Source organism: Erithacus rubecula (genome assembly GCF_903797595.1).
Source record: "Erithacus rubecula genome assembly, chromosome: 20".
Lineage (NCBI taxonomy): Eukaryota > Metazoa > Chordata > Aves > Passeriformes > Muscicapidae > Erithacus > Erithacus rubecula.
Window position 1 is genome coordinate 5,704,226 of NC_136672.1, and position 13,607 is coordinate 5,717,832.

At 55.4% G+C, this 13,607-nt stretch overlaps 1 protein-coding gene across 1 annotated transcript; it reads left to right on the plus strand.

Moving 5' to 3' along the window:
• Nucleotides 1–8,272: 8,272 nt before the first annotated feature.
• Nucleotides 8,273–13,367, plus strand: FADS6 (fatty acid desaturase 6). The gene is made up of 6 exons (XM_079323538.1): nt 8,273–8,799; nt 9,526–9,692; nt 9,940–10,120; nt 10,956–11,143; nt 11,701–11,880; nt 12,758–13,367. The coding sequence occupies exons 1-6, from the start codon at nt 8,481–8,483 to the stop codon at nt 12,905–12,907; spliced, it is 1,185 nt and encodes a 394-aa protein (XP_079179664.1). The 5' UTR covers nt 8,273–8,480; the 3' UTR covers nt 12,908–13,367.
• Nucleotides 13,368–13,607: the final 240 nt, after the last annotated feature.

Genomic DNA, 13,607 nt, shown 5'->3' on the forward strand with positions numbered 1-13,607 from the left:
CTGGCAGCTCTGACTCTCTCTCCTCGAATGTCCTCCCCACCCTGGATCCCCACCAGCCCTGCCACCAGCAGAACCTTCCCAAGGGACTGATGGCAATCTGCCCTGCACTTCCATGGGGCAGGGAATGGGCACGGGAACCCACTCACAATGTCACTGTGGACTTGTCTTTTGGAAAGGTAATTTTGTTATCAAGAGGATTTTATTACTATGGGAAAGGGAAACCTACTGCTAGGGGAAATCAGAGCTTATAGGGATATTTTTCTATGTCTGACAGCAAGTTCTCTCCCACTCTGGAGCAGATGGAGTGCATTCTTAGGTGATAAGTTGTCTTGTGGGATTGGGAAAATCCATCCATCCCTGTGCAGGCTGAAGCTGAGATTTCCCATGAGCTTCAAGGGGGCTGCTTTCACCTCTTTTCCCAACAAAACGTGAGTCTTAGTCACGTTCCTAAGGGCATCACCTTCGCCACATGCCAGAAGGAAACATCCTTCTTGGAAGCAGGCTCAGGCTGGGCAGCTGGGCTATTCCCAGAAGTGCCTCTGCCCACTCTTGGTAAATTCTGCTATCAGCTCCCTGCCTGGCTCCAGCTGACCATGGCCCACCCAGGGATGTGGCTACAAGATGCCTTCTGTGTTTTCCAGTGGATCCAGCTGCCCTTGGGCCTCCTGGGCTGGTGGCACCTCGTGAGCCCTGTGGGTGTTTCAGAGGAACCCTCTGGGCTGTGCCAAGGGCCCCGTGACGCTCACGGTGCCACTGCGGGCGCTGCAGGAGGCCAGCCTTATCTCACCTCGTGCCAAGCTTGGCTCATTGTTGATTGTTCTCTTCCCAGTCAGGAAGGGAGGTAAAAACAAACCCTAGTTTTTCTGCAGAACTGCTGTCTGAGTCTCCATTTCTGATGCGTCACTGTCCAGGTCTGACACCCCTGGGGCAGCAAGGAGGCACGTGGCCATCCAATGGACCAGAAGAGCCCTTGCAGGATGAAGCAGTGGCTTTAGGGCTCAGTTCTTGGTCATTTTTCACCCAGCCTCATCCCTATAATCTGCTCTCCTCCAGCCCAGCAACTCCCAGAACCAGAGGATGGAAAATCCTGGAAATCTGGTGAAGATGCTGAAGATGTCTAGGAGGCCCTCTGGTCCCCTGGGCTGGCAGGGCAGCCAGCTCTACCTGCCCCACAACAGCTTCTACACCCACAATTTAGCCCTAACCTGGTTTCTATTCTAAGCCCTATTTTTTTTTTTTTTTCTTCATTGGCCTCCTCCCTCTTTTGCTGTGTCCCACTTTGCCCTCCTGTCAGTGAGCTCTGGCTGCTGCTGACCCTGATCCCAGCAGGACCTGGCTGAAGTCAGTAATAAAATGTACCAGTGAGGTGAGATTGCTTGGGTCAGGGTGGCTCCTGCTTCCCCAGGCTGGGATTAAGGAGCAGCACATTGGATTTACTTGCAATGGCTTATGGTGGGAGGGGAAAAGCAGGAAGAATGGGGCCAGGGAGACTTTTCTTTCATGGGAAAACCAGTTGGAGGAGTAACAGCTTTCCTGGTGCTTGTGTTTTCTTAGTTGGCTGCAAAAATGCTGTTTTTAAGGCGCTGGGGATGTAAGGAAGCTTCTTCACCCAGTGCTGCTGGCAGGCTGGGTTTGAAGCCCTGTGCCAGCCAGAGCTAACCCACAGCCTCCTCAGGGCTCCTCCAGATATTCCCTTGGTCGACTGGGATTCAGAGCACAACTTCTCCAAAGGTATCATTAGAAGAGTCGTGTTTTTCTGAGCTAACTGGTTGTATGGGTCTGGCTGTGCTGATGAAATAGCTGCCAGGCAGTATGTGAGTTATCCCTCTGGATGGCAGGGAGCTTTGGGCACTTGATTGGAAGAAGAAATAAAACCTGCCCTGGGTGAGTACCTGTGCACTGGTGGGCTGCCTGTGCCCACTGGGAAGGATGTACTGGGCAAAGGGGACACTCTGGGTGCTGTTGGAGGTGTCCCTAGGCCTGGCAGGAAGATGGAGCTGAGACAGACCCTCTGCTCATCCCCTCAGCTCTACTGTAATCTCTCCACAGCTGCCAAAAGTGGAAAAATAAGTTACAGCCACACGAGATTGGCGAGGGGGGGTGGATTCTTGGAATCCAGCTGGATTTGGGCAGCCCTTTGGCTCCCAACCAACTTTCCAGCCCGAAGGAGTGACGCAGCACATTGGATTGCCAGCCAGGCTGGGTGGCACTGCCTCCCTTCCAGCTCTGCCTCCCGGGCACGGCCGGTTACATCATGGCCCTGGCTGCCCTCGTCTACCCTGCGGCTGGAGCAGCGTGGGATTGAGCACCTGCCTGGCCACCGTGGTCCCTAATTGCTGTTTGCACCCAGGGTGGCACCAGCTTGCTGTGCCAGGGACAAGCAAGGATGTCTGCCCACAAGAGAGCAGTGCCCATCTCAGATGCAGGGGCTGCATTGTGCAGTCTCTCCTCTTGCCAATTGAAGAGGTACTCGGGCTTCTTAATGAGCAGGGAGCTTTGGGTCTAGCAGGAATTCCTGGTTTCCATGAATTTAAGGTATCCTGATACTACAAAGAACAGGAACAGAGTAAAGACACAGGTACTGGCCAGTACCCACCTTAGCTCTGGTTTCTTAAACCAGGAAAGCACAACAACCCCAGCAGAGCCTGTTCAAAAACTCTTGGGGGAGAAAGGAGGAGGCACTCAGCCTTGAGCCCTGTACTGCCTTCCAGGCCCTTTCCCTTCTGGCACGTGAAGCCAGCAGTGGAAGCTGGCAGGGAGAAATGTCCCCCAAAAGAGGCCATGGATAGTGACACTCAGCCACCCTGACAAACCCTCCTTGCTCAGTCACAGATCAGCCCAAGGGGGCAGGTGCTGGCTAATGCCATCCTGGGCTCCACATCCTCCTTCCTTACACACTGTGAAGGCTGGAAATGTCCCTCTTTCCTTGAGAGGGCAGAGGATGGAGCCTGGAGTTACACTGCCTGCACCAGGTGGTAAAAATGTTGTGTGGGTGTCTGATAGAGAGCTGCTGGCCCGGGTGCCTGCCTGTGGGGATATGTGTGTGGCCAGCCCCAGTGGCCCTGGTTGGGGACCAGAAGGGATCTGGGGAGCCTGGGGTCGGGTAGTACCATGCTTACAAGGAGAAACATATTTAATTTTTGAGGACTGGAAGTGCAGAGTTGTGTCCAGAAACATTATTCCAATTGCTGCCTGCTGACTGGAACTGGAGCCATGGCTGGTTCCCTCCTCAGGGCTGACCCTCGCCAGGACAGGAACCCACAAAACTTCAGCATTACAGAAGAGCTGTCAGTCTGACAGGAGAGAAGACCAAGCACCCCTTGGTGGCACTGTTGGTGGCAGGCTCAGCACAATGGCAGTACAGGACAGAGCCCATGGTGTCTGCACCGCACACCTGCGTTGGGTAACACCTGGCCAGGCAGTGACGCCAGGGACACAGGGGTGGGGGCAAGCAGTTTCGGTCGGGGCAAGAGCAGAGGCATCCAAACCAGTGATTACCTTGGCCCTGAGCTGCTAAGTGGAGGAAGTCTGTGATTAGTTGACACCTCCAGCCAGGCTTTGGATTTGAAGCTTGGCTGGAGCAGGGGTGGATGACAAGTACTTTATTCACTGCTGATATATAAAACTGAAAACACAGCCTGGGTACAGTATCAGGATATGCTGGTGGTGGATATGCAGCGAGTTCCCGGGGGCTTTGGGGGTGCTCATGGGGAAAGGTGGCTTTTGGTGCTGTGGCTTTGCACCCTGGGCTGGAGTATCCAACAGCTAGGGCAGGGCTTTGTGTTGGGTTTGATTTCCATGAGCTTTGAATAAACCTCCCTTCACCAGCCACTGCTGTGAGTCTCACAAAGCCTAGGGAAGTAAAGAAATTACACCTGATGCTTATCCCTGAGCTTTGGGATTCTTGTGTTTGCTACTAGAAAGGGAAGTGGAGAGGAGGTTGTGTTTGGAGCCATGGCATAGCTGATATCAGGCATGTGTTTAACTCCACACAGGGAAGAATCTCCCGCTCTGTCAGGCCATCCCAAGGGTCTGTCTCTACCCTGCAAGTGCAGAGATATTTGTGGTCTATTCCTGCAGCACACCAGCACTCTGGCCTAACCAGGACCTGGAGGACCATTGTCCCAGCCCTGCAGCCAAGAGGGTTCAGGCTCTGCAATGCCATTTAGTCCCTAAAGCTTGAAGAATGAGGAGTTAGGTTGATATCTCCATACCTGGCTGCTGCTGGCAGGTAAATTTCATCTGCTCTTATGCTGGGTTGAACATCACTGAGCTTTGGCAGAGCAATTCCCCACCTACCATCCCTCCAGCACCCACCTTGGGGTCAAATGGATGAGAAAAACACAGCAGCAATGGAAAGGATGGTGTGAATAACACAGAGTGTGTGGTACCTCCACTCCCTTTCTGTCTGGACAACGGCCTTGGTGGCGTTTTGCCATTCAGCCACTTCCATGCGGACGTGCTGGGGCAGTGCAGGGCAGCACTGGACCAACGCAGAGCCTAGATAAGACCCACACAGAGCCTGGATAAGACCCACACAGAGCCTGGATAAGACCAGGCATTGTCCACAGAGCCTCCCCCGCAGGCAGTGCATGACCCAGGGCTCTGCCCGCCCCGTCTCGCCACCGTCCGGTCTGTGCCACGCAAACAGCCCAGCCAGATTAGCCAGCACGGGCACCCAGCTCCTTCCCGGAGCTGCTGAGCGCCAGAGGGGAATTCTCCGTGGCCTTAAGTGGCCATTTGGGCCCTGCAAACAGTCAGATATCCCGGAAAAGGTATTTGTTTAAGGTTAAAAGCATCACCTTGCCAAGTTTTGCAGGGCTGGGAGGATGTGGACTGAAAAACAGCCCTTGATAGATGTGGCAACTCACCCCCCTGCCTGCCCCGTCCCAGCCTGGCACCACAGGAGCTCTCAGAGAGCTGAGGCTGCACCCAAGGTCTTGATCCCTAAGAGGGGACTCAGCAACCCATGGGATGGGGCTCAGTGGCTATATCCCCCCAGTATCCACAGTTTTGGTCCTTGGAAGGGGACTGTGCATCCCATGGGTGAGGTCTTGATGTCTTGAGGCTCTGGCATCTGCTGAGAGCTTGTTGCCCTGACGTGGAGCAGGCTGGGTCTCACCTTTTGGAAATCCAAAAGCTCAGGGCTAAACAGCCCCTGGGAGCCCACCAGACCAGGGCTAAACATCCCCTGGGAGCCCACCAGACCAGGGTTAAGCATCCTTTGGGAGCTCACCAGCTCAATTTCCTGCACTTTTGGCCAAACTGCAGCCCAAGCAGGCACTGCAGAGAGCTATGACTCCCTCTGGTGCCTGCCCCGTGGCTCCTGAGCTTGTCCTTCTCTCTTTCCTCATCCCACAGGGAGGGAAGGTTTTGGATGCCCCCCTGGCCTTGGGGCAGCCCCAGGCTGGATGGGTGAGTGGGGACCAGAGCTGATCTCATACCTTGGCAGCAGCTTGGGAGCTGCTCAGCTGTGGAACTCAGGATGTGCCAAACACCAGGGACGTGCCAGGGCCCGAATTTGGGGGAAGGAGCTGCTTTCAGGGTGATGGAGGCAGAGCTCTGCCTGCAGATGGAGCTCCTCGCTCAGCTGCTGGGCTGGAGTTGAAAGGGTTGGAGTGAGCTGATGAATCTGGAGATTTCTCCTTCTTGAAGACCTCACAGCTCTGCCAGACCCCAAAAGACAAAGAGAGGTGGTGCTTAAAGTCTCCTTTCTGGACAGGAGATGCATTAAATTAATCCCTATTAAGTTAATTACCCAAAAGGGCTTGGTCTGAAAGAGGTGGGAGGAAGTGCTGCCCAAATTCAGGTATTATAAATGTGAATCTCTGCAGATTTAGCCATGTCAGGGGAAGGGGAGGTGGTGGTTTTGGGGTGTCCCCCTGCCAACTCCTGCAGCCTGAGCCTTCCTCTCTTAGGGGGGAGAAGGAGGGTGTGCAAGGTGGGCAGCTCTAGGGAGGGAAGGGCTCTGCCCCCTCACCACAACCCTGGGTGCAAATAAGGCAGCTTCTCCACACTCCTGGATTTGGGATGGAAAGTGCACTTCTGGGGCTGCAGCAGGTGCTCTACCCTGAGCTTGCTGGGAGCCAGATTTGGCCTTTCTAGGGGCTGGGCTCAGTTCTGAGGTGGAGTGGGTCAGATGAGGACAGTGGTGGAGTCTGATTCTTGAGAAGGCAGATGCCTGGGGAGGAGGTGGGGGCTGCCTGTGGGACCCTGGTGGTGCCCAGGGCAACAGACAGCCACAGGGTCAGCAGCTGCTGGCCAGAGCTCGCTGCTTCAGGGATTATGTTGATCCCCTCCAGCTGCCCTGCTGTGTGCTGAAGGATTTCTGAGTCTTACACATGTTTTCCCTGCTAAATTGGAGGTGTTTGTGTCCACAGTGCAAGGGCCAGGTCAGTGTTTGCTTTGATCCCTAAGATCTCAGCTGGGTCAGGGCAATTGTGTGACTTAGCCTGTGTGTGGTGGGAAATCAGATGTAATTTGGGGTTTAAAAGTTTCTTTTGGAATGGAGCTCTGTAAGGCAGATTTAGAGCTACAGTCCTGAACCTGCTGACTGTCTTTATGGCTCTGCAGACTCTTCTTACAGTTTCTGGTCTATTGTCAGCATTGTGACTCCTATTTTGGCAGTACCTCTTTGGGTTCAGCACTTTTCCTTAGAAACTAAAGTTCATCCTCTCCCATGTAATTTTCAACCCACTATTTGTTCTCTTCTCCCAGGTGGTCTCTGGTCCTAGTGGTAGCACAGAACGGAGTGATGCCAGGTACCTGCCTCTCCCTGTGCAAGCTGCAGTGGGATCCTCATGGATAATGTCCATCTTGGATGTGTGGCTGATCCCCACCCCCTCCTCCTCCTCAGCAGCCCCCACATAACCAGTTCTGCCCAGTTGTGCAATGGCAGCTCCAACACAGCTCCTCCTTGCCCCTGCCAAGTGGCACCCTCAGAGCAGGGCTGTCACCCTGCTGCCTCTGCCTTGTGGTGACATCTGAGGTGTGACAATGAAGGTATGTGTCCCTCAGGAGCAGCCCCACCCGATGTGCCTTTGGGTCTGACACCTGCCTGCCCTGGCCTGGCAGCACCCAGGGGTGCTCTCCCAGCTGTGGGCAGGTGGCAAAAGCCATTCAAAAGCCAGAATGAGTCACTGGCTGGGCTTCACACACCACAGTGCCCCTGGCTCTTGGAATGGTCTTTCCTAATGCACATTCTTACAGTGGAAATCAAACATCAGTAGCTCTCTGATGCACTCTCAACTCTGCCCCTTTTGCAGTAGCTAGGATTTTTATTTTTTATTTTTTTTTTCCAGAGGATGTTGACAATTCCCTGGGGTCTGGTGTAGCTTGGGTGTGAGGTTTGCTTCCTTGCAAGTCACAGCAGTGATGTGACGTGATGTTACTGGAGGTGCTGAGCCCAGCCCAGTTTATCCCTGTGATATCCTAGTGATGAGTGTAGCAAACCAGCCTTGTCTGCTGCAGATCCATAGGGATGGATGTCAATGTTCATTAAGGTTTTGGTGGATCAGTTGAACTGATTTGAGGTTTGGCAACGAGAAATAACAAAGCAAGAGGAAATCCAGTGCCACAGCAAGGAGCAATGTGATTTTAGCTTTCCTTCATAAAGAAACAGGGCTCTGAAGGTCTTGGTCTGTGCAAGGGCATACCCAAAGCTTTTGGATGCCAGTGTCTGGGTGATGAGTCAGGAGGCAGTGATGGAAAATGGGGGAAATTCATAGAGAATCAGGTCAGAAGAGAAGAGAGACCCTGCGGGGGTCAGAGCTGGGTGCCAGAGCTGCGAGGGGCATATTTGGGTGCTGGTCCCTGGCAGAGCCGGGGCGGCTCCGCGGGTGCAGCAGTTCGGGCAGGCAGCCCCTCCTTCCTGCAGCCTGCTCCTCGCAGTGCAAAAAGCTGCATTTCTCCCCAAAACAGCTCCCTCGTGGGACAGGCAACGTTTTCTCCCTCTCCCTGGCAAAAGCGAAACCCTATCCCTGTCCTCAGCGCTCCGCTTGGGTTTCTCGGGGCTGTTCCTAGCGCTTGGCTGCTTTCCCTCCAACATTTCCATCTCCTCTCTCCAGCTTTTCCCCGGCGCTTCCCTCCTCGGCCGCTGTCGCTTCCCTGTGCCCTGTGCCCTCCCCGCGGCTGCTCCCCTAAATGGGCCACGAGGGCGGATTATTGCCATCGCTCATCTGCATTCGCCCTCCTCCCGGCGCTGCCCCGCTCCTCCCTTCCCTTCCCCGCTCGCAGCCGCAGCGACCGCGGCCACGGGGATGGCGAGCACCGGCCCGGGGCTGCCGTGAGTAGGGGCGGTGGTGGCCGTGCTGTCCCTGTGCTGGCAGCTGGGTGACCCTCCGCTCTCCGCTGGCCGCGTCCTCTTCGTGTTGTTTATTTTTATTTTTTTTCCGTCGCTGTCCTTCCCGTGTCCTTCGCGGCAGCGCTGGGTCGGGGTGCTGGGGCTGATTCTGGGGGTGCCGCCTCTGCTCAGCGAGGAGATGGCGCTGGAGGATGGGGACACGGTGAGGCCGAGGGGACAGCAGGTCAACGGTGAGGTCAGCGGTGTTCCCCCGCCCCGGGGCGCGACAGCAGCTGGTGGCAGCAGGACAGACATGGTGGCAGAGGGCTGGGAGCCAGCGCTGTGTGACGGGGATGTGACCGCCCGGGCAGCCCCACGGCGGGCAGGGCAGCCCGAGGAAGCCTTGATGAGCGAGCTTTCGGAGCTGGTGCAGAAGGTGGTGAAGAGCAGCAGCTGGTGGGAACGGCACGGCGTGGACATCAGCATCCTTGCCTGCAGCTTCCTCCTGCTCCCGGCAGGTAACCTGTCCCAGCCCCCCAAAACCATGGCGGGGTGTCCCACTGCCTCCTCGCGACTGCTTTGTGCTGGGAGCCTCTTGGCACCTCTTGAGGTTGTGACAAAGCCACAATAACTCCTTCACTGCATGGCTTGGTGCACTCTGACCCACAGTGACAGTGACACCCGGGGTACAGGGGGAGGACACAGCTGTGTCTGGGGTACAGCCTGGGCTGAGGGGATGGCGCCCAGCAGATATACACAGGCAGGACTGTGGGTGATGTGTCCCACCATGGGACAGGGAAACAGTGGTGGTTTTGGTGGCAATGGCTCTGGCTGTGGTGGGTGCAGGGAAAACAGCTAAGCGTGGGTCTCTGGAGGCATGGCTGGAAATCTGGGACCTTCTCTTGTTGAATTCCTGGGGATGCTGAAATCCTGGCAGAGGAATGACACCAGTGGAATCCCACATCCCAGGACTATGGGGTGGGATCATGTGCCTGCAGCACTAGTTGCCATCAAGGCTGGAAGTGGCCAAATCCTCAGCACAAGGGTGAGTGTCGCTGGTCCAGTCATGAGAACGATGAGGAGGCAAACTCTGACTTGCGTGGTTTAAATATCTGTAACTGCAGCTGAAGAACAGGTTTAGGGCAGTGGCTGGCGTGTTTGGGTGTAGCAACACCTCCAGCCTGGCTCAGAGGGCTGCAGGACGTGTGCATGGCCGTGCTCCTGCCCCACTGGTTTCTCCACAGGGTTCCTGTGCCTGCGGTCGGCCCAGGCCATCCCTTTCCTGGCGGGTGTCCTCATCCTTGGCGTGGTGCATCATACCCTGACTGTCAAGGGCAGCCACCTGGCCAGCCACAATGCCTTGACCGAGTCCAAGTCCTGGGGCAAAGTGTGGGCTATCTTCTTCATTGAGGTGAGTGGGGAAGCCCCCAGAATCAGCTCCTTGCAGTGGTGAGGAATGTTTGGAATGGTGGGAAAGGTTTTGAGTGCTTAACTCTTAGAAATCCATTTCCAGGCTGGTCTGGGGTCTGTGTGGTGCAGAACATCTCCCCATGGTGCTTTGTTATGGTTCCAGAGCATCTCTCTGGGTTCCTCCCACACAAGCCCCAGCCAGGCAGTGCCCAACCCCGGCACCACTACTTCTCTCTCTTCCCTCCCAGCTCTGCTCAGCATTCACAGTCGAGCAGGGCACCTACAACCATGTGAAGATCCACCACGGCTACACCAACGTCATCGGCCTGGGGGACTCCAGCACGTGGAAGGTTCCTTTCCTGAACCGCTACGTTTACATGTTCATCGCGCCCCTTGCAGTGCCCGTCCTGACCCCGCTGGTTGCACTTGGTATGTGTGCCTTGGGACAGGCTGCTGGCTGTGGGAAGCTTGTGACTGCCCAGGTCTCACCCCACCCAAGGGTCCTGCTTTGTTTGGAGGCATCACATTAACTATGCCAGCCCCAGTGGGACACTGGGCTGCAGGAAAGGCAGGAGATGCTGCACTTTCCCCGGGGACCACACCTGCTGCATCTGCTTTCTACTGATGCTGAGAAAACACTTCACTTTTGCCTGTGCTGGATGTTGAAACCTCTGGCAAAAGCCATCATGAACCTGAAGCACCCCAAATCCGTTCTTTAACTCAGACCTGTGGCCATAATGGAGTTCAGTGTCACACATGGATCTCAGGTTGATCAGAGCATTGTTCAGGGTGTTTGGCCATGGGTGGGGTGGAGGTTTGGGGGGCTGCAGGGGCCAGACACAAAGAGCTTGGGCAGGAAAGCTGAGGGCTCCAGGGATATAATGGTGCCAGAAAACGATCAGGGAGGAGAGCCCAGAAAGCAGTAAGAGGCTGGGGAAGCAAAGCCCTTCAGGCTGCATGGTCCAGCTCTGGACAGTGCCAAATGCATGGACAATGACTTGGCAAATTGTAAGAAATGAAGGTGCATCTGAATCCCCTGAGTGATGATGCACAGCTGGATCTACTGCTCTGGGCAGGCTCTCAGACCCACACCCCAGCAGTTCTATAGGGTTTGGGCCAACCTGGAGGATGGGCAAAATGAGTTCATGGGCTGGGCTGGGCTGTGGGGCTATTGGCACGCTGGTCAGCCTGACTGCTGGAGCAGCAGTGGTGGAAGGGAAACACCAACACCTCTCCCAAGCAGTGCCTCCTCTTCCTTGTGCAGGTTTATTGAGGAATGTGGAGTGGAAAGCAGCTCTCCGGACCCTGTGCTGCATGTTTCTGGGGTTTTACTGCCACTACTGGCTCCTGCTCCACATCTCAGGGTTCCAGTCGCCGTGGTCTGCCCTGCTCTGCATGCTGCTCACCCGCTCCCTCCTGGCCCATCCCTACATCCATGTCAACATATTCCAGGTAGAGACCTGAACCTTCAAGGTATCCCAACAGTTCTAGAGTCAGGTGAGCCACCACCCAGAGCTGGTGACAAAGCCCTGATGCTGCTGGCTGGAGCCTGTGTCACCTTAAGGCGAGTGGGTTCAGCTGTCACCTCCCTTGTGCTGATGTTGTCACCAGGAGGATCAGGCTGGTGGTGCTGGATGGAAAGTGGTGGCCCTTGGTAAATGTCAGGGCAGATGAGTGCACAGGTGTGAGGATGGTGCCCTCTGCAGTGGCTGGCAGGATTGGGAGGGCTGATGTGTGCTTCAGGTGGTGTTACAGGCCCTGGGGTGGGGAGAGGCTGGGGCTCTAAGTGTGATTGTGTTGGGGGAACAGAGCCTGGGAGCTCCTTGGTGACTCCATGGACAAACACAAGATGGAGTGACTTTAGGGACAAACCCAGCTCTGGGGCTGGCAGAGAGACCCCATAACGTGGCTCTTCATGCCCACACCCAGGCAGAGCTGCTGTTGGTCTGCAGGGAGGGGACAGGGGAGGTGACAGGTGCCACAGGGTGCCCACCCTGCCTCTCCTGCAGCACATTGGGCTCCCCATGTTCGCCGCCGACCGCAAACCCAAGCGGATCCACCTGATGAGCCTGGGCGTGCTCAACCTGCCCCGCAACGCCCTCCTCGACTGGTCCTTCGGCCACTCGCTCATCAGCTGCCATGTGGAGCACCACCTCTTCCCCAGCCTCTCTGACAACATGTGCCTGAAGGTGAGATCACCCACAGGTGACATGGGGACGAGACATGCATCTGCCCACCCCACTGCCAGACTTGTCAGTGCTGTTCCTTCCCCTGTTGGAAACCACTCACTGCTTTGCAACAGCCCCTAACCCATCTGCCATCCCATTCCTGTTTCTCCTGGGTTTCTGCTCCCTGCTCCTTCTCCTGGTCCCAGTTCCAGCCTGCAGCAGCCCAGGATCCTCCCACTTATTCCATTGGGAAAGCACCCCCAGCATGACACAGTTCAGTTTTTGCTTTTAGACGTTTTCAGACAACATCCTGGCAAACTTCCTATCGCTTTGGTCATGCCCTTACTTGCTGCTCTGAGGTGCAGGGTGCATTCAAAACATGGGCTCTGAGCACTGCCCCAGCTGTGGGGGATCCCAAGGCAAGTTCATAAGCTGCCCTTCAGCACAGGATCACCACTCATATTTTGTGCTGTGTCCCTGTTTTCATTGTCCTTTCCTTGAGCTCACCCAGGACCCACCTCCCCCAAAGAGGTGGTGCAGGGAAGGAGGTAATTAAGTCTGTGGCAACCTCCCAGTCCCATCACTGAGCTGGCTGTGTGGGCATGTGGGAATGATGATGGGTGTGAACAATGAGCATTCATGGCTGGCTCTCATTAGAAGCCTCATTAGGGCATCTCTCCTAATTTGGAGTCCTACAAAGGCATTTTGCCAGGGTGAACTCCCTATGATGCTGCAATTGGAAGCCACCTTCCTCTTAATACTCACAGCAAAGACACTATAGCTGCTACTGCCAGCACAGCTTTGGATGTGTGGGATAGGTTTTCTGGGCACATTTCAGGCATCTTGTACAAACACCAGGGCATCCTGCACAGCTGTGATGTTACCTTTGCCTTTTCAGATCAAACCCATCGTCTCCCAGTACCTGAAGCAGAAGAAGCTGCCCTACAACGAGGACACCTACAGCTCCAGGCTCTGGCTCTTCCTCCAGAGATACGAGGAGCTGATGGTCCATGCTCCCCCCATAACAGAGCTGGTGGGCATCCAGTGAGGACCTCGAGGGGCTGTTTCCCACAGGGACATTCAGAGGGATGGTTTTAGCAGCACCAACACCTCCATGAAGTCACAGTGTAGGAAACATCCCTCCCTGAAGTCTTGCTTTTTGGCTGGAAAACGGTGCACAGTGCCACTGCAGGGGGAGAACCAGGTGGTGCAACACCAGGGGCAGAAAAATCAGGGTCCCCCCCACAGTTATTCCCAGGCTTAGTTTTTTCCACTCTGCTTTCACACTTGGGGAGAGGAAAGCCCTCCATCCGTGGGGGATGCAGCACCACGTCCAGGACATCCTGAACTGAGAAGCACCAGGATCTGTAGGATGGAGCTGCAGCTGTGTGGCTGGGGTGTCAGGGAAGGGGTGGATGGTGGGGAGGGGGTTGTGTCACTGCTGTTTGTGCTTTGCCTGATTTTGGGCTTAATCAGACCCTTCTAGGAACAAAGATTTGGCAAATTCAGCCTTAACACTTTGGGATGGATTTCCTTTATCTTGGGGTTTTGTTGCTGGAGGAAATTTTGCTGGTACCCTTGGCGCCCAGGGTAGGAGTGGGGGAAAGACCCTGACCCCAGGGGGGTGTCTGTGCTGGGGTGCCAGAGGTGACCCCACACCTGGTCATTGCTAAGGTGAGAATTTATCAAGGGAATCATCTGCCAGAGGCAGACAAGTGTCCAGGGATTGGGAGACTTTCCCTGCTTAG